This window comes from Psittacula echo, assembly GCF_963264785.1.
Source record: "Psittacula echo genome assembly, chromosome: 3".
Taxonomy (NCBI): domain Eukaryota; kingdom Metazoa; phylum Chordata; class Aves; order Psittaciformes; family Psittacidae; genus Psittacula; species Psittacula echo.
In genome coordinates this window covers 34442597-34466737 of record NC_137736.1, presented here as the reverse complement: position 1 = coordinate 34466737, position 24141 = coordinate 34442597, and the positions used below count along the sequence as shown (strand labels likewise).

Here is a 24141-nt window from a genome sequence, read left to right as displayed (position 1 = left end):
AATAACCTTTCTGCAGCACTGTTCTACTATATAAAGCAGTGTTTGCCTAGCTTTAATTTTTGGCCTTGAAGTACCTGGTTGGTTCATCAAAAAACATGACAGGAGGATTGTTCACCAGCTCCAAAGCAATGGCAAGACGCTTTCTCTGGCCTCCAGAAAGACTCCCAGTCCTCGTATTGGCACATGTCAGCAAACCAAGGGCTGTCAATATTTCCTTTACCTAGAGGAAACACAACAATGCATCATCTAAATTTGTTACACAGAAGAAAAGCCTCTTTACTGATTTTCATGGAGTATGTAAACTACCTCATGACTTTGTTTCACAATCCATATACCAAAGACTTTTTCCATCTAATGTAGGATTTATTAGATTCAGTGGGGCTTAACAATCTACCATTTACTATTTTGACCCAAATTCTACTTGTTTGCCCTATACGACCTATCTCAGTAAGGAAAACCTGCCTGTGAAAATGAGTGGAAATCAGTTGTTCTGCATCACCACTTGGATATGGCACAGATATCAAAACAGCTCTGCAGCAAGTGAGAAGTTATTATATAGTGAAACCAAGAAGCTTTTTTAATAGAACCTCTAGGCTCTATCTACATGGGACTGGAGAACTCTGTAACAAAAAAAGTGGTTTCTACGGAGCAATGACTTGCTCTTATCCCATCTGCTCTTCACAGACTACTCTTTAAAAGGCGGACATTGATTTTAAGTGTTTCACTCTCCTCAGAGCCAGTTCAGTTGTCACAGACTCTCAGATGTTTGGGATTTCCTCAAGGCACAGCCTCAGGAAGGGCACAGCTTGTCCCAGGATCTTAGGAGCAAAAGAAGAACAATCCCAGCTGCTATGAATTTTTTGGTTTCAATGATTGTAGATCTGGCCTGGTAGACCTGTATGAGGAAAATAGCTCTTTGGCATCAGTAAAAACATGAACATAAACATGAGTGAATCCAAGCCACCTTGCTCATGCAATTAAAATCTCTACCACTTGAAAGGTAGAAAGCAAGCCCAGCTATTTAATACTTCACTGAAGTATGGGAAGAGCAGCCTGCCATTTTTTGAAGTAATGTTGCTTGGATGGAGGGAGTTTTCAAGAAAGGGTGGCTGACATGGTAAAAAACTGGTTAGACCAAGTAGGGCCTGACCCTGCATTTGTCCTGATTTTCATTTCTAGGAGCTTTCAGTGATAGCGAGTGGAAAAAAACAAACCCTATTAACCCTCGTCCTCAGAGAGAGGAGCCAAATGACATCCTTCCCTTTATCCCTAGGAAAGATGCTACGGGACATGAGCAGCACTAGCTAGGTCAACTAAAAACATAAACTATGGTTCAGTGGAAGATTTTTCACTTGTTCCTATTTCGAACAAGCATCTGTAATGGTGATAACACAAGTGCATAAATTCATAATATTTATCTATGGTAAACATTTACCTTACAATTTACAACAATAAAATGAATGATGTAGTCCAGCACAGGCCAGTAACACTAACCAGAAAATGACTGCCCTTCTGGTATGTCTTGAATAAAGGCATACAGCAAAGATTTTTCCTCAAAGAGTTCTTTGTAAATACAGTAAGAGAGTGGACAAGTGAATTGACTTGCTTGGCCTAGCTTACTAAAGTGTAAATGAATTAAGACTTTCAAAGTACAAATAAAACTAACAGCTGTTTCTAGACAAATGTATTTTCCAATAAGAAAAAAAATAAAATCTGTGGATAGCTTATTAAAAAAAAATAATAAAATTTGAGAGAATCAAAGCAATCTTAAACTGCCAAAGATACACTGATTCTTTTAAGTTTCCCTCTTTGGAGCTCTTTCTGGTTTTTAAGGGTCTCTGAGATTGAAGAAATGCCAAATGTTCCAATTTGGAAATAAATATATTTGAGGTTATGATTTATTCTACCATTACAAGTCCACTGCAATTCAATGTTAGATAAAAATATCTGCTTTACAGATCTCATTTCATGGACCTCTTTGACATCCCCAGAAATTCTCTGTTTGATGGACACTATACATACCATTTCTCTCCTGCCTTCATCCTTCTCTTGAAGTTTCAGATGAGCAGATACCTGCAATGCAACACAATGGAATTTGATTTTTAACTGCTCTGAAGCACAGCAACCAGTTAAAGCACATATCTCAGGCACAACATCCCAATGTCCTGTTTAAATAACTTTCAACCCAGTCAAGAAAGTTTAAGTTGAACTATAATGTTCAAATGACAAGCATCACGTATGCCTGTGCACTAGGTAACTGAGTATAATCTGATTTAAGCAACCACTCAAGCATCTGACAAAAAACATATTAGAAAGAAAGGCCATTCTGCAAGTCAAAGAGCTTGGGAGGATGATGAGGGAGTCATGTCTTTTGCATAGCCACTGACTTCCCAGGCAATGCTAGAATCACAGTTTTCTGGTGCTTTATCCATATTCTAAGGATAACCAATCTGCCATTCTCCAGCATGTGAACAAATGAGTACAGAAATAAATCTTGTGAAAGATGTCATCTGCTGTCCTAAGAGGCAGCTCCACAAAACATTATGATTAACCCCTATTAGAAGCAATTAAACTGTTAACTAATTATTTTTGTCAGAGCCCTGAATGATTAATTCAGACAGCAAGTATCCTCTGGGACCAATTCTAAAAAAGTGGTCCTATGGGATTCTGACTAGAATGTTCACGTAAACAAAAGAGAAGAAAAAATTCCTCACAGAGAAGAGCCTTTGCAGAAGATTAGCCACATAAAAACTACTGTGATTTGTTCTGGCCTTAAAGCTTGTGAGCTGATGCTGGTATACAGTATGAGCAAGCTCAGACTTATTTTGATAACGCTCTCTGAGAAAAACTGCCTCATTCTCTCAAACTGATCAACAGGCATTTATAGACTGCTTGGTCAAGCCGGCAATTAGTAAACTTCTTAATGCTACGAAAAACAGTAAGAAGAATTTATGTTCCCTGTAAGTCTTGAGATTATTCTGTTCCTGTTGGCTTCCTGCAAAGAACCAGGAGAGATTTTATACAATCCCTTTATTTTAAAATAGGCACAGAGGAGTAGAAGTAGCAGAGAGACCATGCTCAAGTCAAAATAGCAGTCAGAACATAGAAAGGGGAGACAGAGAGAGACAAGGATACTCATCCACCACACTAAAAAGGCTCATTCTGTGCAGAATTTCAGGTTCCGCTCTCTAGAAGGTCTAAGGAGTAGAGCTTTAGATCTTCTTTCAGATCATACTGCTAGTCACAAATTGAAAATGGTAAAGCTAAGGAAGCTCAGACAAGCCCTAGGAGGATGAGCCTGAAATGGAATTCAAGGCATCATCAAAGTCCAAGCACTTTCATTGAGTGGGATCAGACAGAGATAACAGCTCGTGCCGTTACCAGGAGTAAGAACATATGCACAGGACACAAAGATTTTTCCATTTTCTCCATCCTGAATGAAAGCAAAAGCTCACCATCATAGCTTCCTGGACAGTCAGATGAGGAAGGAGCATGTCATCTTGCATGATGTAGCAGGAGACTTTGCGAAAAGAGCGCAGGTCACGAGGCTGTCCATTGATGAGAATTTCTCCTTTCATTCCCGTCTCTCTGAAAGGAACCAAGAAAACAAAGAGGGGTGAATCTTGCCTTCGCTTGTGCTGTCATAGGCCTCACTTCAAGTGTGTATAAAACGTGATTTAAAAAATAGCACAAATGCAAGACATTGAGTCAGATTGGTTACACAGCTAGAAAGGACAAATTTTTTTTGTGTGTTTTGGACTTCAAATTGCTTCTTATCATTGGATCAGACTTGTTAACAGATATATCCAAAGTGACCAGAACAGGACAAAAAGAAAACATATAAGCAGTAAGAATCTCATTCAAAATCTGTGAAATACATGTTTTCGTCATACACTGGGGTAAGATTTCTTCTGCTGTTTTCTCCAAGGAGCCGTCAGGCTAGCTGATCTTATCTTACTTGGGATTTTCATTGTTACTGACCTGTATCCTGCCAGAATGTTCATGAGTGTTGACTTTCCAGCTCCTGAAGGACCCATAATTGCAACAAGTTCTCCACTGCTGAACTTCCCTGAAATTCCTTTCAAAAGGGTCTTATAGCCTGAAAGAAGAAAGAGAAGTTTGCTGAACCCTTCACAATCATGTCTGGGGAGCAATGAAAGTTCATTTCCACTAAACAATGATGACAAACAGGCATTAGCAGATACCTACTGAGAGGCTGATGCTAAGATCAAGACACTAATAACTACCAAAAGCCAAATTCTGAGAGGCAGCAGCAGCCTCCTCCTGCTACACAAGGATCATGTTAAGGTTACAGGATCACACACTCTTGATTCACTCTAGGAAAATTTTCTAACAGGGCTAGGAAGCCTCGCTGCCATTTCATAAGTGTCTTCTCAGAGTATTTTACTTGGAGGCTGGCATTTCCATTAAGATACCTAGAACCTCACAGGTAACATTAACTCCACAGCCTTGGAGTAGACTGCCCTCCAATCACTGCAGTTCCAAAGCCAAAATTCTGCCCTCTCACCAATACAACAACTTCTTGGAGAGTAAGAGCCATGATCTCAAAGGCAAAGCCCTATGCTTTTCTTAATTCCCTGCTAAAAGAGTATTGACAAGAAACACAGCAAAAAGAGACATACAGATGGACCATAAGGACTCTCTTACCAGAGGAACTATAAAGGCTTGTCTAGACAGTGAGACTAATCACAATAACTCTGTAAAAATAATTCCTAGGGAAATACTTACTCCAGATTAAGAACATGCAGGGTTTTTTCTCATTTAGATTAATCCGCCTCAGAAGGTCATGCCACAACAATAACGTCCCAGGCAAAGCTGTTCCAGAATAACCAAATCCAAATATCTCACCTTATTCCTGAGTAAATTACCTTTGTCAATAAACCTTAATTTAAACCCCAAACTCCCTGTTGTTCTAGGTGTAAGCAAACTGGACTCCAATGAGAATTCTAGATTCGGATTTAGTTGCTTTCATCTTGTCCTGTATGATTCCCATTTTATGGCATAAGCACACTATGGGGAGGGTGGAAAGAACCCTCACTGGCATTTAAATTCTTAAGGATCTCTTTCCCTTTTATTTTTTTTTGCTTGCTTACTTTAATTACCAGTGCTTTTATTTAAAACTTTTAATAATAAATAAGTTACATAAAGTGTCAAAAACCAATCTCATATTAAAACCAAAAAGAAGAGTAGAAGGATTCATTTCAATGCAGTGTTGGGATCTGGCAATCCATTTTGCATACACAGGCAGCATTTATATTCCACATGTAAACCTCTCCCAGTCCTGCAATTATCATTAGCATAGGTTGTATCTGGATATTGAAATGCAGTAAAAAAAAAATCACATTGTCTGCAAGCTCCTAGAAAATGAATGGTGGATTATATTCTTCTGATTTCTCTTTCTTCCCAACTCCACAATTTCTTGCTTTCCTTTCATCGTCGCTTAGCACTCTTTATTTTTTTCTCTAGTCTCAGTTCACACTCTTTCAATGCCACAGTGAGCAAACTTTTGCACCAAAACCATTAATGTTATACTGCCATGAAGCCTCCCAAATCCATAGCAAATAATTCTTGAGTATTCCCGAGCCCAGAGGCAAAGCAGTAGCCACAAAAACTCTGTCTAGAAATATCTGATCCTATTGTTTTCACAGCAAATGTCCTAGAAAATGTAACTGACCAAATCTATCAAAGTAATCGGTTTTTTAAGTGCCTTTTTTAAAACCAGTAATTTTTCACTCTAAAATCCTGTCCTGGACCTGAATAAAACTACTCGTTTGGAAGCTATGCAATATTATGGATATGAAAACAGCAGCGTAGTCACACCGCTTGTTAATGGCACAAGTCCTAGGAACAAAAGCAAAGGCGATCTACCAAAAGGAACAGCTATTTTGAAGAGAGAAATCCATGAGAACTTATCCCTCATGCCAATGTCACCACCTAAACCAGAATCTGAAGGAAAAGTGCTAGGAAGAGATGAGACCTTCCAAACATGATAATGTTTATTAAATCTGGAGAGGGACCTTTTACAGGGGCATGTGGTGATAGAACAAGGGAGAGTGGTTTTAGGCTGACAAGGGGGGGAATTTGGATTAAATGCTGAGAAAAAGGTCTTTACTATCAGGGTGGTGAGACACTGGCACAGGCTGCCCAGAGAAGTTGTGGCTGCCCCATCCCTGTCAAGGTCAGGTTGGATGGGGCTTTGAAGCAACCTAGACCAGTGGAAGGTGTCCCTGCCAATGGCAGGGGGTTGGAACTGGATGAGCTTTAAGGTTCCTTCCAACCTAAACCATTCTATGATTCTATGATAAATGTGGCCTACAAAGTCCCTTATATTACCCCTTAAGTGTAACCAGCTACCTCCCAAGCCTATTAAATTTGTAAGGGACTCAAACACTAAACTTTACCACCAATTATTTGTATGATGCACCCACCACACGAACAAGCTATGTACAGCTGGGAAACTCTCACACTGGTCAAAAGCCTGCCAGGTTGGCCTGTCATTAACTTCCACTGGCATAGGATTTCTTTCACTAGGTCCCACATGTAGTGCACAGGGTAAAGTAGACACTGGTGTCCATCTCTGTTCCCCGTCTGCCCTGCAAAGCAGTTCAACATGATAGAACATCACATGGCAACTCCATTACAACAATTTCTATTATATGGAAATCTGACCCAGATTTCCAGGGTAAAGACTTCTTGTCAGTTTCATAATAGTCAACTCATGGTGAGTCTCAATATCAGGACAGTAAATATTGCTCAAACTTATAGGGGAGCATAAAGAATGTGTATTGCCATGAACACTGAGGGAAGTACAACCTAGAATACACCTCATTGTCTGAAAACATATATCAACATGCATACCATTACCTAAAACTGAAGCCTTTCCTCTCACTACATATGAGATTTAACATTACATCCATTAAAGTCACTTTTCCAAACATAATTTCACAAATGATAACCAGTTTACCTTTAACTGCAGTATCTTCCCCCTCATTACCTGCACTTGTTTCTGCCCCTCTGGCGTAATTTTAAGTATCCTACACACAATGTTAAATCAGAGCAGGACACATTTCAGCAACTCATTTGCAAAACAGCAGAGGAACAAGATTTATGAAGAAATAGAAAAAAACTTATGAATTTTAGATCAGGATCCCAATCACTGGCATTTTAACTTACTACAAACTCAAAACCATCTCTTCTTTTGACTGGAAGCACATAAGAAGCCTTCCTATTACAAAGGTTAATTTAGCAAACCGACGAAAGGATTTGACATTGTAGCTGTATTGTGGTGCCCAGTATAATCCTTCATAAGGAATTAAAGTCCATAAGTAACTACAGCCTTCTCTTTCAGAATATTGAGGCTAATCTTTAACTGAATCAGTTGACCTAAAACTTACGTATCGGCCACATGTCTTTCACGAGAAACAGATTATGCATTCGGAGGGGATTGTATTCTTACAGTACAGGGACTGTTTTATAGCCATCTGCCGTATATTAGGAATTTCTGACCACCTTCAATCCCAGTTTACCTGACCCACCTCATTTTCCTTAGGCCACCAGTACATGATCCGTGCAGTAAGTTTTGGTACCCCAGAGTTTAATGAGAGGCTGAACCTCAAAGCAAACTCACCCCAAGATGAATGCATATTACAGGCTGTTCAGTTTGAGCACCACAGTGGCTGTCTTCTTTTGGACTGGGCAAGACCAAGTTTAGCATCATAACTTTCAGTTACTTCTCAAAAACCTGTTTTAAATTACAATGAAGAATAGCTTGAATGCTTTCAGGTTTCCAGCGTTCCCTCCCAGAGTCACTGCAACCTCACCCTCAAAAACGTATTTAGGGACTGAGGTGTAAGAGAATCCAAATACCAGTTTTCAGGAACTACTTGAAATACAAATTTGTCAATGTGACATTAATACACCATCACCGACCAGAATAAGCACTCAGCATTTTTCTCAGTCCAACCAACTAAATATAGAATACAAAGAGTAAGAAATCAAAGCTGAAAGAGAAAACTCAAGTGATGCAAAGTTTTCTGGTCTTAATTTCACCTCACATTACATTCTGGAGTTCAACTGCTTCTCCTGAAAAGTGAAATGTGTTTTGTTTTCCCATGTTACGATTTCCCATGGAAAGCAAACTCCAGGCACTGTGATACCAGACTGGATTCACAGCCAGAAACACATGACTAGACTGAACAGACCCCTATTCAAGAGGCAGATTTCCCTCACTGCCTGGCTGCAGCATAAAGCCCACAGCAGCCCCTTCTTTAATCAGCTGATAGAGGGTGACCTCTTGTCTTTGATGAAGATGCTAAGGGAGTTCTCGCTGCTCAAGTCACCAAAGTTTTTGCTAATGTATTCAGCAAGGGAGAAACATGTTGATGGTTTTATCTGCTTCCTCATGGATTTTACAAGGATTTCTGGGAAGATGTGGTTTCACAATTCTCACAATAATTATGATTAATCTGGAAAGAAGTAAGCCACCCCCTCTTCATACTTAGGGTAGGAGTGTGTGTTTATGAATGTGACTGAATCAGGATCAAAAAAACCCATAACCAAAACTCACTCCTGCTCTTACAGTGAATTTCCTCAGGTAAATACTGTCTCTAGGTTTCTGATTAAAATGCTTCATTCATTTGCAATTCACAGCAAGTAATATACTCATCTGTTACTCACAGAAATGTCACACAGACTGCTAGAAGTTTCTAGGTGTTGTAGCCTAATTCTGCATCCATCAACAGGCAGCAAGAACCCATCTTGGGTCCCGGGTGAGCACCGCAGGCTTTCCCTGCTCACTGCAATTAGAGCAGGATTTGCCCTTCCCCATACATCTGAACTGTTTTATCACAAACTCTTCTGAAGGTAGGAAATATCTGTCAGGACCCTCCAAGTACCACTGGCCTGAACTTGCTCTAAGGTTTTACTACAGCAAATAAGGTAACATAGGACATTCCATCTCAAACAGCTCAAGTTTGGCAAAACTATAAACGACTGAAAACCAAGCCAAAAAATAAGCCACATTTGACACTTGTATGTCAAAACTGAAGAAATCATAACCTACTCTTTCCACACTCTCTACCTGAAACCAGGCAGAAGTGCACCAATTCTTTATTTAAAAAAAATTATAGGAGGACTGTATTTCTGCATCTTTTTGTGGTGCCTTTTTAGATGGGGTTTGATGTATTCCCAATTAGAAACATTCAGCTGGATATATAGAAGACACGTCTGGCAAGTGCTATGTTACTAATGTGCCTTACTTTGATACCTTCAACAATCAACATGATTTTTAAACAACAATCTAAACTTCAGTACACAAATTTGTTCTTTTACAGCACCATCAGTCAAATTGTTTATTAAATCATGATAACAAACTGCAGCAGTTTCTCGGCCCTGTGTACTGAGCCTGTTCCATTAAAGAAACTCAGTTTCCCTATTCTAAAATTGATAGGCTGAACTGTCATCTCGTTTTCTCCGCATTTCAATCAAAATCACTATGCCAAAGTCCAGGAAATTCTCCAACACAAAACCTGAATAAGGGAAAGTGGAATCAAGAGGTCACATCCAGATCTTTCCCCTTGAGGCAGGAGCAGGCAGTCCTCCTATTATGGAAGAATGCTCCGAGCAAATTCATGACTTTGCTGCTTGATGGCTGAAGACATTTCCTTGGATTACCTACTGTACAACAACACAAGAAAGGGAAAAACAGGCTAACCCAGTCATATATCATATTAAAGGGAAAGTTAGTGACTTATGGATGAGAGAAAGCTTGCAGAAGACCATCCAGACATGGAAAATGTCCTCATATCTGTCAGATATGTCATTTATAGACTCTTAAGATTTAGATCAGAAAACTGAACAGCTGAGGAATGCTGGCAGAAACCCTATTGAGAAAAAGAGAAGCACAAGACCAGAAACACCACGCACACATGCACACACAGAGAGATAACAGTCCAAGGCCAGATTTATACTAGAAACATTTGTAGATGTAATAAAACATTGACTAGGAAATGTATTTCTTTATAATATTTACATCAGCAAAAAGTCTCTTCCATACACCTACATCTAAATATGCCAACAAAAAATCCTCTTCTCTGATCTTTCTCAATCTATTATTCACTTTGTACACCTCAGCCCCTGTTCTTATTCCTGAGAAGAAGCCACCATCATAGCAAAACATCTACATGCTTACGAGTAGAGACTACACCAATCTGCTTCATCTAATAGCATTTTAATCCTGTGGGGAAGGCACAAGCAGGAGTGGCAGCATAGAGATTTATGTGAAGCTCCTGGACAAAGCTACCCCATGTCACTGTCCCATGGAGTCTCTCTTGGTCTCCTCACACTTTACTTCCTCTGTTTCTCTCCTGCACTGAGTAACAACCTTCCTAAACCCCAGAAGCAAGTACACATTTAGGGTAGACCAGTAGGCTGACACTGCAGAGCACTGAGGGCAGTCACAGTAAATATCTTGTATTTATTGTGCTGCTATGGAGTGTACAGTCGTGACCACATAGTCTATCTGAAAATGTAAAGATAGGTTCCTTTAAATAACGTAATTGTGCATATAAATTCGTTCCTTATGATCAATAGTTCCATTCTACAACTGAGCAGCCAGACAGCCATCTAGTCTGTGCACGTAAATATGACAGCTGGGAGATTCACAGAGTGACTAGTAGCCCTTGCGAGGTCATGGCGCAGTTTGCGCGTCTGGGCTATTCAAAGCAGTTTTCTTTTATATAGTTTAAGAAGTAGCAATAGAAGATGATATTGCTACTGAAGCGAGCAGTGTCCTTCTGCCCTTTCTCCCCAGGACACATTCTCATCACTTTCCCTGAGCTGACTTTCAAGTGCACCTTCACAACCAGTGAGGACAGCAAGCCTATCCACCTGGAAACCATTCCTGGGAAATTAAGAACAAAAAGGGCTTATTTCCACCTGCATGGGCTGCAGGACTGTCACTGCCAGGACAAGATGGCACGGTCCGCAAGGAGGGAAGAAAGGTGGGACAGCCCTTGTAGCAGCTGGGGACCTTCCAGCAGCTCATGCCACCCAGGAATCTGTCTCTTGAGACACATTTTCTATTCTGAAACACAAATACAACTTTTACAGTTAAATGAAATTACCCCTTCTGCACTACTCATGCTGGGCCATTCAAACCATTTAATCTCAAACTGGATTGTTTGCTTTATTTTAGTATGAACCAAAAATTAAATCACTTCCCATTAGTTAGATGAAGACACTGAAGGCTTTTCACCTAAATCAAAGTTAGTTCAAAGCCAGGCTGTTTCCATAAGTTGGCATATCTTCACAGAGACATTTTCCATATATTTCTAAGTCTGCTATTAACTGTACCTCTATAAAGCCTGAGGGGCAAGTCATACTAGAAACAATAAACATGTTTCAGGTAACCTGTCTACCAACTAAAACCTATATGTAATCTCACAGGTCATTGGTTCATGGCTTCCGCTATAATTCGTGTATCACAAGTAAATGAAGCTTTTTATGAATAATTTTTCGACTTTAGCTTTAGAATCCACATATCCACGTATTTCTATTCACATGTCTCTCAGGGATGCAGACATCCTAGAACAGCGTTTTATATTGTCTAAGCCCTGAGCCCTGCTTTAGAGCAATTAAGGGAATTTACAATTGTAATGCATTCTTGTACCTTGCCTCGGAGAAATGACCTTCATTATGTAAATGTCCATAAAACAGCAGGCCAGGCACCAAAACATCAGGAGAGAGAGGGCAGAAAAGCTAAGTGAGTGCTTGAAGTAACTAAATCAAGTTTCTCTGCCTTTAAGTCCTTTCCAACTCAGAAATGAGGAATCCATTCCTCTCAACCTAAAAATATGTCTCTCAAGCTTTTTGAAAAAGAAAGAAAAAAGAAATTAAAAAAAAAAAAAAAAAAAAAAAAAATCCCCTGGGCAGCAAAACTCTTTCTTTCTGGTGGACTAAACTGCATTTCTTAATATAACCCACAACGAGGCCTTCTTAAACATATTGCTCTTGATCCACAGCCGATTTCCCACTTAGTGATCAGGGATGGATTATCTGTAACTCAGATGGAGAGCTTAGCCCATGCTCACAGTGAGCCTTGTGAGCCTTCCTACCTAATTTTATATATCTAAAAGTTTGGTGCTTAACCTAACTCACTGTTTAGGACCCATAAATTACCAACAGAGAGAAACAGGCACACCTAACAGATTATTAATTCTACTTATTTTGCATTCCTCTTCTGGGAAGGCATAAATAACCCTCTGGAAGCGCATCCTTCTCTTAACTATACTGGGAGTTCAGGATAATTAGCTTAGACTAGACACCAAACCTCTAGATGCTGTGACAAATCTCATCCTTTGCCAACAAAATCATGGCTGAATTCAGGATCAGTCACAAATAAAATGGTCATCGAGCCCTCTACTGTGTTGTTTAGATGTCAATTTGATCACAGTCCCTCATTTGCTTGCATGATTGCAGTAATCAAGCACACAAATCGCACTCAAAATCTTCAAGTTGGACTGGCACATGTTCAGGCACTTCCTATCAAGAAAAGCATGCTGCCCATGTTCAGGATGTACAAATATATCAGATGTTGCGTTTTTACTTTATCGTTAGTATTTAGCACTTACTCTGCATTCTGATATCTGGCGATAGTTCAAAATTGTACACATTTCTGATTCACGTTATCTACTAGCTCAAGAACACACCACTGTATTGGTAGCACTTGGTTGAAACTTAACCAGAACATCTCAACACCAGAGAAATCCAAACGTGCTGTGGAAGATTCCATGTTAATCAAAAGCTAAATGTTAGAGAACAAACTTTAAAGCAGTTTTTGAATTTGTTTGTGTGCATGCCTAAGATTTGACTTCTACCAGCACACTTCCTTTGTACTAAACATATCAACTAACTTGCCTACTGTGGCAAGTTAGTAAAAAACATACAGTGAATTGGAGCCTACAGACAGATTATAAGCCTCCAAATCAAGGTTTATTACATGAAATCCCTAGTTATTGTAGGCCACGTTGTATAATAAAAAAGAATACATTGATGAGAAGATGGCAATCCAGATGAGGAACTGCATTCTAGCAGAGGAAGAATCTTAAACCAAATTGTAGGTTATAAAGAATATGAAAAATCCCTTTAATGGCATTGTTCTTCCAGATCCCTGGACTAGATGTTGAACTTATGCAAGACATTGTCTCTGACAGTCCACATTGTGCAGTCAAACAAAAAAATCCCTAAGTAAAGATTTCACTCTTTTGAAACTTCAGAATAAGAGTTGTGAGTTGGATGCACCATCTTCCTTCTCTATTTTGCAGGCTGCTCACGCATTTAGTATCTGAATACTGCTTTTCTTCAGAATAACTAATTAGATATGACAGTGTTAGCCCTACAACACCCTAATTTTCAGTTTGAAGGTTTAATAGACTTGCCTTGTCTGGCTGTTCTGCATCTCCTGGCCAGGCAATGTTTCTCTATAAACAAGATGTGTTTTACATACAGAGAATCATCAAGTAACAGGAGACTGAAGTGCTTGCAGGTGGACACAGAATTTACAGAATTTCTTGTAAAAAGAAACATGCATTTCTCCAGCAGTATAGAGGAGCAGAACAAGAGTCAGTGGCATTCTGAGTACTTGCTCCTGCAACTGTTGATTATACCTCACCACCATGCTGTAAGGTAAATGGGTTTTTTGCCAGCCCCCTTTAGGTCTACACTCTGTACAGTTATAAACAGGCAGAGCTGAAGTAATCCATCGCACCACTAACAGGCCCAGGTAACTACTAGACACCCTTCTTGTTAAAGAAATACCTCATATGGGTTAGCACCAGTCCCACTGGAACAGCTGCTATGAGCCTTTCCTTGTATTCCCCTTTTCTGTATAGTCCCTTTACCCAGTCCTACAGCAAGGTTAGAGCCTTCTACTGAGTCTTCCAAGATGATTATCATTATATACGGGTCCTGCCTACCAATATTAATCAGACATATCCACAGCAAGATTCAGTTCTTATCGGTTTCTCTGATGAATGTTTCTGCCTGAGAGAGTCAAAGCTGTTCATTTTCCATACGCATGCCCATGAGCCATACGCCTGCAACTGAGGATACAGAATGACAATTAAGTGGGTCAATGAACGAAAGTAACCTTCAAAGATGAATGCAAAGAAATCTGTACTTGCAGCAAGACCTGATGGCTTCAGAAGCAGTATTTACATGTTGAAGCATTTGGAGATCTGGGGCATAGCTTCTACTTTGGCTGCGCAGAAAATAGCTACCCTAATTTATCTTCAACCCTTAGGAAACATGAAAGGAAAAAAAAAAAATCCCATGTATGAATGACGTACAGCTTTGTCTTTCTTCTGAATCTAGTGGAAATATCTTTGCAAAGCAATAGCCATAGCCTAATACTTGTTTGATAATTGCTTTTTGCTGCCTTTTTTAATTGCCTTTGTTTCTGTTGAAAGATCTTCCCTGACTAAAGAAGAGTCAACACAATCCAAAAAGAAAGGCTGACACATTCCCTCGAATAACAAACTGAAGTCACGAGCTTGATACACACACTGAGAGATGAAAGCTGTTTACGTATTCCAGTCAGGCAGAAAGCAATTTCTTATAATTGCAGTACCTTTATTCCTCAAAGTACAAATAGTATTATTCACAGTCTTACAAACAAAACCAGAACCCTTCCCAACATCCTTTCCCTTTTGAAAAAATCGTCAAGTAGGAGATACTCCAAAGTAGCCCAGCAGCTTTTATGAACTGAACTGCCCCATTTGCCTTCATTTCGAAGCACAGATCCAGCTGGGTCATTCTGCAGCAAGGGAGGCAGAAACCCTCCCTCAGAGAAGACTACTTTGGGTCTCATATGGGGATGCTCAGAGTTACCACATTTCTGACTGTTGCGCTCTCTCTTCCTTCTCCCAGACTCTCCCCACCCACATGCACACAGAGCATGAAAGCAGGAGGGTAAAAAAGCAGAAGTAAAACTTTGGCTCTCTCCTCCTATCTACCTGTGTAAGGGCTAGAGAGGAAGGCCCTGGGGCTTTCTAGAGTTACAGCTGGGAACTGCTGAGCACTTCAGTCATCTGACCTTCTGAACAACCTTTGTACATCCCCCTCCTGCTTCTTCCCAACCTCTCAAACCAATTCTGCACTGCAAATTTCTGTACTTCCACCTCTTCATATTCCCGCTGCTCCCATCCCATTCTTTCCTACCAGTAGGCTGAGGAACACTTGGAGCCAGGAGGATCCTTTGAAACACACTCAGGGGCAAGTATCAGAAGTGTTTTAAAACATTTTAAACTCCTGCATTGAATCTTTAATTCCAGTATACACACCCAGGATCAGACACATGGATATATACGTCAGCAACTGGCTTCCAAAACTGGAAGAGCTCAGTAAATGAGAACCAGTCACATTCAGAAGAACTGCTGAGACTGAAGAAGCTCCTACAGCAGCAGGACATCCCTGTGGCCAGCCAAAAGAACTTCTGTCTTCAGAAATAGCCATACTGATTGTGCTCACTTATCCTCAACACTCTCAAGAGTTTCAAGAAATAGAAACACAGGATAATATGTTTACTTTATTCTAGCACTAATCTAATAACAGAGAAAACCTATGTTACTGAATGTAAAAATAAAGGAAAACCTGATGTGTGTGCGGAAATAAGCCCTGGATTACCTCCAGTTCTTGCATCTTACTTGGAACAACTGTGTTTTTATCTCTCATCTTGAATATTTACACTAATGAAGTTGCCCAAATTAAAATACTTTTCGTTGTCAGCAAACTAAATATAAAATCCTCTAAACATCACTGAAGTAATTATCATCTTCTGTAGCATGTCAGTGCTGAATATGTGACAAACAAAACCCACTGCACAGGGCACTGCTCTTCTGGAATGAAAATGAGTTAGAATGAGAACGTTTCAGCAGTCTAATTTCTGCTTTTTTCCTCAATTCAGAACTGGAGAAGTTGTCAGCCTTGCAGGGACATACATCCATCAAACCACCACAAACTACTAAATATCTACCTGTTTTAAAAAGCTCCAGCTTTTTTTATTATGGATTAGCTGAAGTTTACACAGTAGCATGAGCAAAGCTTGACTCTTGCTGCTAACCACATATCCTAAGCAATTAAATGCTCTATCAATAATATGTCCCATGTAAAGATGAGAGTCTTCAAGAGGAGAACTCTGACATTTCACACACTAACTATAAATGATTTGACAGATGCACTTAGATTGCAGTATAAGTATCATCAAATTGATTAGCTCATTTCACATACCAAAAAAATTTAAATGTACATATTAAAATTATGTGACGTTTTGAAAAAAGGCTAATGAACTGGAATTCTCAATTTCAGAACATGCTAAATAAGGCATCAGAATCATCCAGCTTTTTGGAAATCTTGCCTTTTCTATCTAAAAAATATAAAATACTAGTAAAGCAAGTTGGGAAGCAATAACTTATTTCACAAAAGCATGATTTCCACCTCAAGTTTCCATTTTGTTCTTATTCTGAGGCATAGGAAAAACTCAATTTTGAGTTTTGGAGGCAGATTTTTTGCTTGGCTGTATTTTTTACAAACCAGTAACATGTCATCCCAGGGACCAACGGAACACACTGAGATGAGGGTGAACCAAGTCTAAGCCCCTGAATCAGACCAAGAACTACAACCTGCATCTCTTAGATTTTCAAGTACCCTCATCATCAGCTTGATTGCGTTTTCTCTCTTCCTAACTAGAAAGTCCTCTTCCTAACAAATCTCCATGAAAATACAGTCAGAAAAATATAGTGAAGAAACAACGTTTCTACTCTGATGCACTACCATTTTCTAATGACATGAGGATATCAAAAATTTCCAGAGGGATTTTCCTTATAGGTTCATTAGGAGACCCTCTGCATTAATAGTCTTTTCACTTACACTTTATCTCTGCATTGGTTTATCTCCCAGTAACACCTGTAACTTCTTTTGACACTTTTTGTCCTTCTTTAGAACTAGCTTATTCAACTGCTCAATAAAAAGGAGAGGGGTAAGCTATGGACTGACTTAAGCTGGACGTTGGAAGTCCATCAAAAGAAATTAGCTATGTTAATGGCCTGAAGAGTCATGTATATCACTAGAACAGTATCGATAACACAATGTGTTTTGGCTATTGCTGGGCAATGCTTTCACAAAGTCAAGGCTTTCTTTTTTTAGAATAGGTTGGCGTGCACAGGAAGCTAGAAGGGAACGCCGCCAGGACAGATAACCAAAGGGATAACCCATACCATATGACACTGTGCTCAGCAATAAAAGCCTGGGGAATGGGGAGGAAGGGGGCATGTTTGAGGTTACACTGACCCTTCCACATGCTTTTCACAAAGCGGCTAAACAGCTGCCTGCCAATGGGAGCAGTGATTAAATTCCTTCTTTGCTAGTTTGCGTGCACAGCTTTGCTTTACTTATTAAACTGCCCTGATCTTGGTCCGTAAGTTTTCAGCTTTTGTTTTTCTGACTCTCTCCCCTGTTCTGGTGAGGGGGACTGAGGGAGTTGTGGCTGTGCTGGGCACTCAGCTGCTGTCTGGGGCCACCCTACCACAGCTATTCCTCCTAGTAAATGTAGAGAGTTGCTTGTTCAAATAGTTTTGGATTAAATGAATAGTAATGTACACTCCATTGATTGCCAGTGAAATCTTTTGTCTGAGAGAGAGCCTAGGTTGTTGTCTAACATGGACACAGCCTCTTACACAGTAGAAACCTACATGGACACAGGTGAATGTGACTGTCAAGCCTGTCTCTCACTGCTACGAGATGTCCAAGGAAAAATGTTGTCTACTATCTATTAGGTATGGCAGTTTATGCAATCTGTGTTTTTAAAAATAACTGATATACCTAAATCTCAGTGTGAGACAAGCAGCTTCATTACACACAGTGATAAAGCAATTGTAGTATCCCATGCTACAAGGCAGTCCTCCTATGGGCAGTGTAGTCAGTGCCACACGGGAGACTCACAAGCACAAAGTTTTCATGCATTTTTTCTAAATGTCTGTGACAAACCAAGGGAAAGTAATGGCAGCTGTACCCTGTGCACAAACGGAAGAATAAGCACAGCTCTAATAGTCAGTTGCTAGTTTTCAGTTCAGTGCTGGCTAAATGCTTTCAACAATCATGTACAAGGGGTGAATGCACCACCAGTGTCTTTTTTGTCTTTGTGACAACAGGTGAGATTACATTATGCTGACAGGGGCTGCAACAATCTGGGTAATGGCACAAGTACAGAACATTGCTCTGCCATTAGATCACAAATTTTCAATGTAATACCATTTTCTTACTTTTCTGTATGTATGTGTTAAAACTGTCACCACTTCCAATGGAGACCTAAGTGAAACTCAACTAACTGCTTTTAAGCTCTACCAGCACCCAGCAGATGAGTTTCTACTTCTGTATTTGTAATATTTGTAAGAGTTCTTGTGTATCTCACAGTTGACATTACTGTTACACAGTAGCCTCCACGTGCCCTGGTCAGACTCATGGTCCCATGACATCAAATATAAAGATCAAGATTTTGGAGCAAGGCCAGAATCTATCTACTCCATTGTTCTCTCCCACATTCTCCACTTATTTGCTGACAATAAATTTTCTCAATACAATGAAAGGGTTTGCTACCATATGTTTTCCTACAGGAACCCAAAGCACTGCCCTAAGACCCTTATATGTCAGTAAAGCCAAGGTCACACCATTGGGATTAGTTTCACATAAATTCAAAACTTAATCAAACCCACAGTTTGTCTTTGCCCACAAAAATCCCACCATCTTTTATGTTAGAAGAATGCTTGGGGAAACTGCAAAAGACATGTTCTTCTAGAAGGATGTTCGCTGAACCTAAACCAGAAAGTAATTTCAGAACTGAAAATTACCAAAATCAGAAAATCAGACATGAGTCCCAGCGCATATAAACCTCAAGAACGGGTCCTACGAATTGTGTAGTGACAGCCTCAGCTGCAGCATCTCCATATATTTAAACTATCTTGGCCATTTTCTGCAGAAAGGCAGAGCAACTAACTACTGAGTGTCAACAGTCTTTGTTCAGGTAAAGGGCCTTTTCTGGCAACTGGGAAGAATTCTCCACTCCCTCCCATTCCCTCTCCATCCAGCTTATCACAGCCCAAATTCCCTGGTAAAGGCTACCTGTGTTGGCGACAAAATAGCATGGGTGATTCAAAACCAGCAGATCCTCTCCTCAGAGTCTGACCCACCGAATTCCAGCAGAGCTTTTCTGTCTCTGCCCCAGCAGCCCAGAGACAGCAAAGACAAGGGATCCCCACACAGATCACCCAAGAGTCAGTGGTTCAGGAGGCAGGAGTCTCTTTAAAGACAATGCGCAGAAGGAGAACATGCAACTGCCTTTGGGGAGGTTTACATCTGTCACTTTTTCCATCTTCCAAAGCCACAAAGAAAATGGTGTAGGTGGACGGCTGAAGATTGCTCTTCTCTAAGGCTTCCTCCTGAAATGGGTGCCTACGCTCTAATACTGACTAAGCCACAGGGCTTTGCTTTTGATCTAATTAGATAATGATACTGCAGTACAAAAGGAGAGGTTAATCTTGACTGTATCTTCAATCTCCTTTCCTTGTGTACAGTTGTAAACACCCTGGAAGCACTTGGAGCAACTCTTTCCTATGTGTTCTAGTGTCAGAATGGCTACAAGTGTGGATAATTAGGGGAGCTAAAGAGACAGAAGAGACAATCTTTTCAAACACTCTGGGCAATTCACACAAATCCTGAGGTGTATTAGTGACAGTCTGACTAGCAAAAGAGATGATTACAGCAATGTCATCTCTTGCCACCTTATTCCATTCCCTTCATCCCTGTGAAGAAGACACCACAGAGTACTTCCTGCTCACACCACCGAGATATGCCGGGTGTAAGGGGCACACAGAGTGGATCTTCTCAAGGCTGACCATAACCAGACAATATCCCCACCAATCTTTTCTCTTCCCCACATCAGAAGTGCTCAGGGAAGGCAAATGCAGCCACAAGGGAACATGGACACCCACTGTGTGCACATTGCTATTTCTGGAAGTACCCTTCATTTGCAAATCTTGGAAGCTGTTATTTGCCCTCCTTGGTGCATGGAAGGTACACTTCTAGCCCCCAAGAAACTCAGCCAGATGAACATCTCTACCATAATCCTGTTCTTTGCACCACTGTCTCAGCGGCTCTTGCAAGTCAAAGCACATGTTCCCAGTAGTCTGCATTTGTCTTTTCTTTCTGTACCCCAAGATACACACTCCTTCCGAGATTTCTGTCAACAGCAAACCACTATTCAAACAAGGAGAAGTAGCACACATCTGCCATGTAAGCATACTTTCCTTTACACCCAGCAGGGAAGTGAGTTGCAATAGTGCTCACCTATTAAAGAAGGAAATTCAGACAATGATGTCGGCAGTTATAAACCGGCAAAATTGCCCAAACACGTATGAACTGGACCCACTGCTGATACACACAAGAGCTCCAACCCATTCTTTCATACAACTTCTAAAGAAAACAAGAACAAAGCATAAGCAATCTGATTACGAGGGAAATGACTGACAGCAGTAAATAACTTATGTAATGCAGTAAGTCTCTATTGAAAAGCACCAGCAAAATGCTTTCTTTTCTTTATGCCATTCTTTACACTGCTGGCATTCAGGTGGATAAAACAGCTTCCATTTTGCAGTCATTTTTCCTGCTATTTTAGCTGGTTACGCTGTTAATCCAGTAGCAACAGCCTTGAACCACTTCCAAGCAACTGATATTGTCTTGCTTTTCATTTAAAAAAATCAGGTTGTTACTGTTTTTCTTTAATTGTAATATTGTGTCACTACAAAGGAGGAGGAATAGGCACCTCTATAACTTGTTATCTTCAAAATATCTGTTATGGTGATACACAGTGAGTTTTTGTACATAAATAAACATACCTGAGTGTCTGATCGTATGTGCATATATAAACATATACATATATGAAAACAGAGATAGTATGTATATATACACCCACATGCCTATATTTACACATATCTATATATTAGATGCATCTATACATTATATTGAGCACATTTTTACATATGTAAAGACAATGCATATGCAGTATACTCATAGATCACTAAACCCAAAATTTACAGTTCTTTGTAAGAAGCAATACACTACTCTTTGCACTCTAAAAGGGGGGTTTCCGATGCTTTGAGACATTCCTATATCAGATGTTGTCTCCTGACACATTTCCACCCCCATGTAAACATCCCTTGCACTCTCTCATTTGTAATGCCGAGTATCTGGACAGGAGTTGCAGTCCAAGTCAGGACAAGTTTTCTCAGGTTATAACTATGGGTGGTAAGAAGGAGTGGGAAAAAGATGTCGTTTGCTTTATTATCTTGATAGTCAAAAGTCTAGTTTGGCTCAAACAGCATAGTGGTTGCTCTCTGACATTCAATTCAACACTGACATTTCACATGAACTGCATTAGCTTTTGCATTATTTAGAATGCAGTTTTAGCAGAAAACCATTTTAATAAGTAAAAAAGTGTGGTTTAGGTATTACTCTTCCTTCAGCAAGCTTTACTCATTTTGGTTTATTTATATCAGGGATAAATTTGGTCCAAAATTTTCAATCATAAGACAACACTCTTGGCAGACTATCAGTACCTGCTCCTCGAGTAAACTGTCCATTATGCTATTGTGGTGATTTCAAAGTTCAAATGGCCCTGTACTTTAAAAGTGGCATAGTATGAACATCTGAGATGAGCTGTAGGTTGCCTTCAAAGGTAGTTTTCTTTATTGCACAATGTGTGTCACTTTTTGCCCCAACTCATGTTCTTGGGGAGTTAATTTTTGCTACCTGTCAGTAAGAATGAAATGCTGGGGTTTAAAATGCCTCAGCCATGTCCTGTATGGGGGGGCCTGCTTTATTTTTATTTATTTTTGTGTTTTTCCCATGTGTACTCAGCATACTTAGAGTATATGGGTTTCAGGAGACTGATGCCAATACTTCTGTTTGGAGGCTAAGGAGTATAATATATTTTTATATTAATATGTAAAGTTTAATATAGTAAGTGTTATTATGAATATTCTGAAGTTTCATCTTTCTTTTGGTGTCCCCAGGTGTCATACTATTACTGGATGAGACACAATCATTCTCTATGAACACTTAGTCTTACAGTAATCCTAGGATTCATAGACTTATGACTACTTCAGGTAATGTATTTCTCCTTGAGGTTTACATCGTCTTTTTCCCAGACAAGAAATCAAGTAGTCAACCTTCTTCAGGAATATCTGTCAACCTCCTCTGACTTTTTTGATATAGCAGCTTGCACACATAGTCATAACTCAGCCTTCAGGACAGCAGAACCTGAGTAATAAATCACAAGTGGCAGCAACTTGATTCCCTGTTTGCAGTTACCCACAACTTCCTGAAACTTTCACGTGTAATAATGTGCTGGTGTGAGTTCCACTTCAATGATGACTTACATCAGAGGGAAACTTCCCATGGGCTTAAACAAGTGACTGGCCAGCCAGCCAATTTCATTTATTTTTAAATGGAAAGCTTAGAAAAATCAGATTAGCCAAAAAGGTCTAAAAATGGTCTTTGCCCAGTTATGAAATAGAAGGCCAGTCACACTGAGCATAGAGACTAAGTTGAGGCTCAGAGCATCAACCCTACTAACGTACCCAGCATACACAGACCCCTGAATCAGCCAGTCTGAAGACACTCAAAGAAAAGGACAGGATCGCTGTTCCTGGAGGAAAGCCCACCAAGATGCACCAAGAGAGAAACTCTCTCCTTGGAATCCCAAGCAAGATAGAGGGGACAATGGCCTGGCTGGGGAACAGACTTATGATGTCATGCAGGGGGAACAGAAATTTCGGATGGTGTAAAACCAGCCATGGGCTGGCTATGGGAATTAGGGACAGTGAGAAATACTTATGACAGGATATTTAGGGGAACTGTCAAAGGCAGGAAAAGGGATGGATCAAGGACTGAGGAGGAACAAGCCTGAAAAAAACAGATGGAAAGGAGATTAAAGGAGACAGATGCATGAACAGTCTCTACTGTGAGCCCATGTGCATGAATGCTAGCAAGTATCATGATGGTTTCACCAGTGAGTAACAGAAGTTTGCATGTCAGCTACTGGAGCAAGAGACTGCAAACCTGATGGTTTGCAGGTCCAGGTACCAACAACTGGAGACCAGAGTCTGGGCCAGTGACTGGATTAACAGTATCCAAAACTGTCCAGAAACCTGTCTTGTGTGTGTGTGCAACCCACAAGCAGCCAGTGGGGAGGAATAGCAGCGAGCCAACAGTTCACACTGTTGTCAGGTTTGCACAAGTGCTGTCTTGTCTGTGTTTAGGTGGGTGCTCTAAAGGTACTCCTGTCCTTGTGCTGGTCCATATGGCTGGCTGACTGCACCACATGTATGGACATGTGTGTGTGCCTGTTGGGAATACATGCTCTGCCTTGTTATCAGCTGGACCTGTGAATACAAAACAAGGCTGCTACATACCAATTGGGCTGGGGCTGGAGAAATCCCCTCTGGTCCCAAAGCCCCACCAAATCTGGCTACTGCCAATAGTCTTGTTTTACAATCACCACAATTAGAAGCTCTCGCAAACTTCTTGTTGTGAAGAACTTGCAGTTCTGATTACAAAACAGATCTGACCCAACTGGTTTTCAGAAAGGTCTCTGATCCAGCGTATGCAGGCTTAATATTTACTGTCAATTTGCTCCTCTGGGGCAAACTCTCCTTTAGTAATTCTCCAAGACTCAGGGTCAAAACCAAAACCCAAGAGAGTAACGTGTCGGCTTCAGCTGTGCACACACACACCCCTCCACTTTTTAACTTGCCTTTCTGACTCTCACATTTCACTGGTGGCAGCATATGACCTTCACCTTTGCAAGTGCAGAAGGAAAAGGAGCTCCATCCCAGACAGTCACCACATGCTTCAGCTTCATGAGCCTCAAATAGTTCTTGTAGACAGCTGGGCCTCAATATTCATATTCAGCTGGCTGAAGTTCATGGTTTTTTGACCCAGAAAAAAAACCCTGACCTTCCTCTAATAGCAACTATTTATCTTCGATCCTCTACCTTTTAATTGTGTACTCAT

The 24141-nt window shown here is 40.3% G+C and overlaps 1 protein-coding gene across 2 annotated transcripts in view; it reads right to left on the bottom strand.

Annotated features, from left to right (window-relative positions):
- The window catches only part of ABCG1 (ATP binding cassette subfamily G member 1), a gene marked incomplete at both ends in the record, with an annotated part of 45998 nt that overhangs the window by 8326 nt on the left and 13531 nt on the right, over window positions 1-24141 (bottom strand). Inside the window, 5 exons of one of the 2 annotated variants that reach the window (XM_080613426.1) lie at window positions 75-220; window positions 2023-2073; window positions 3456-3588; window positions 3982-4099; window positions 23751-23775. In XM_080613426.1, the coding sequence (XP_080469552.1) occupies window positions 75-220; window positions 2023-2073; window positions 3456-3588; window positions 3982-4099; window positions 23751-23775 (473 nt within the window). The remainder of the gene's footprint in view (window positions 1-74; window positions 221-2022; window positions 2074-3455; window positions 3589-3981; window positions 4100-23750; window positions 23776-24141) is intronic. The other variant, XM_080613427.1, reaches the window with a different exon arrangement.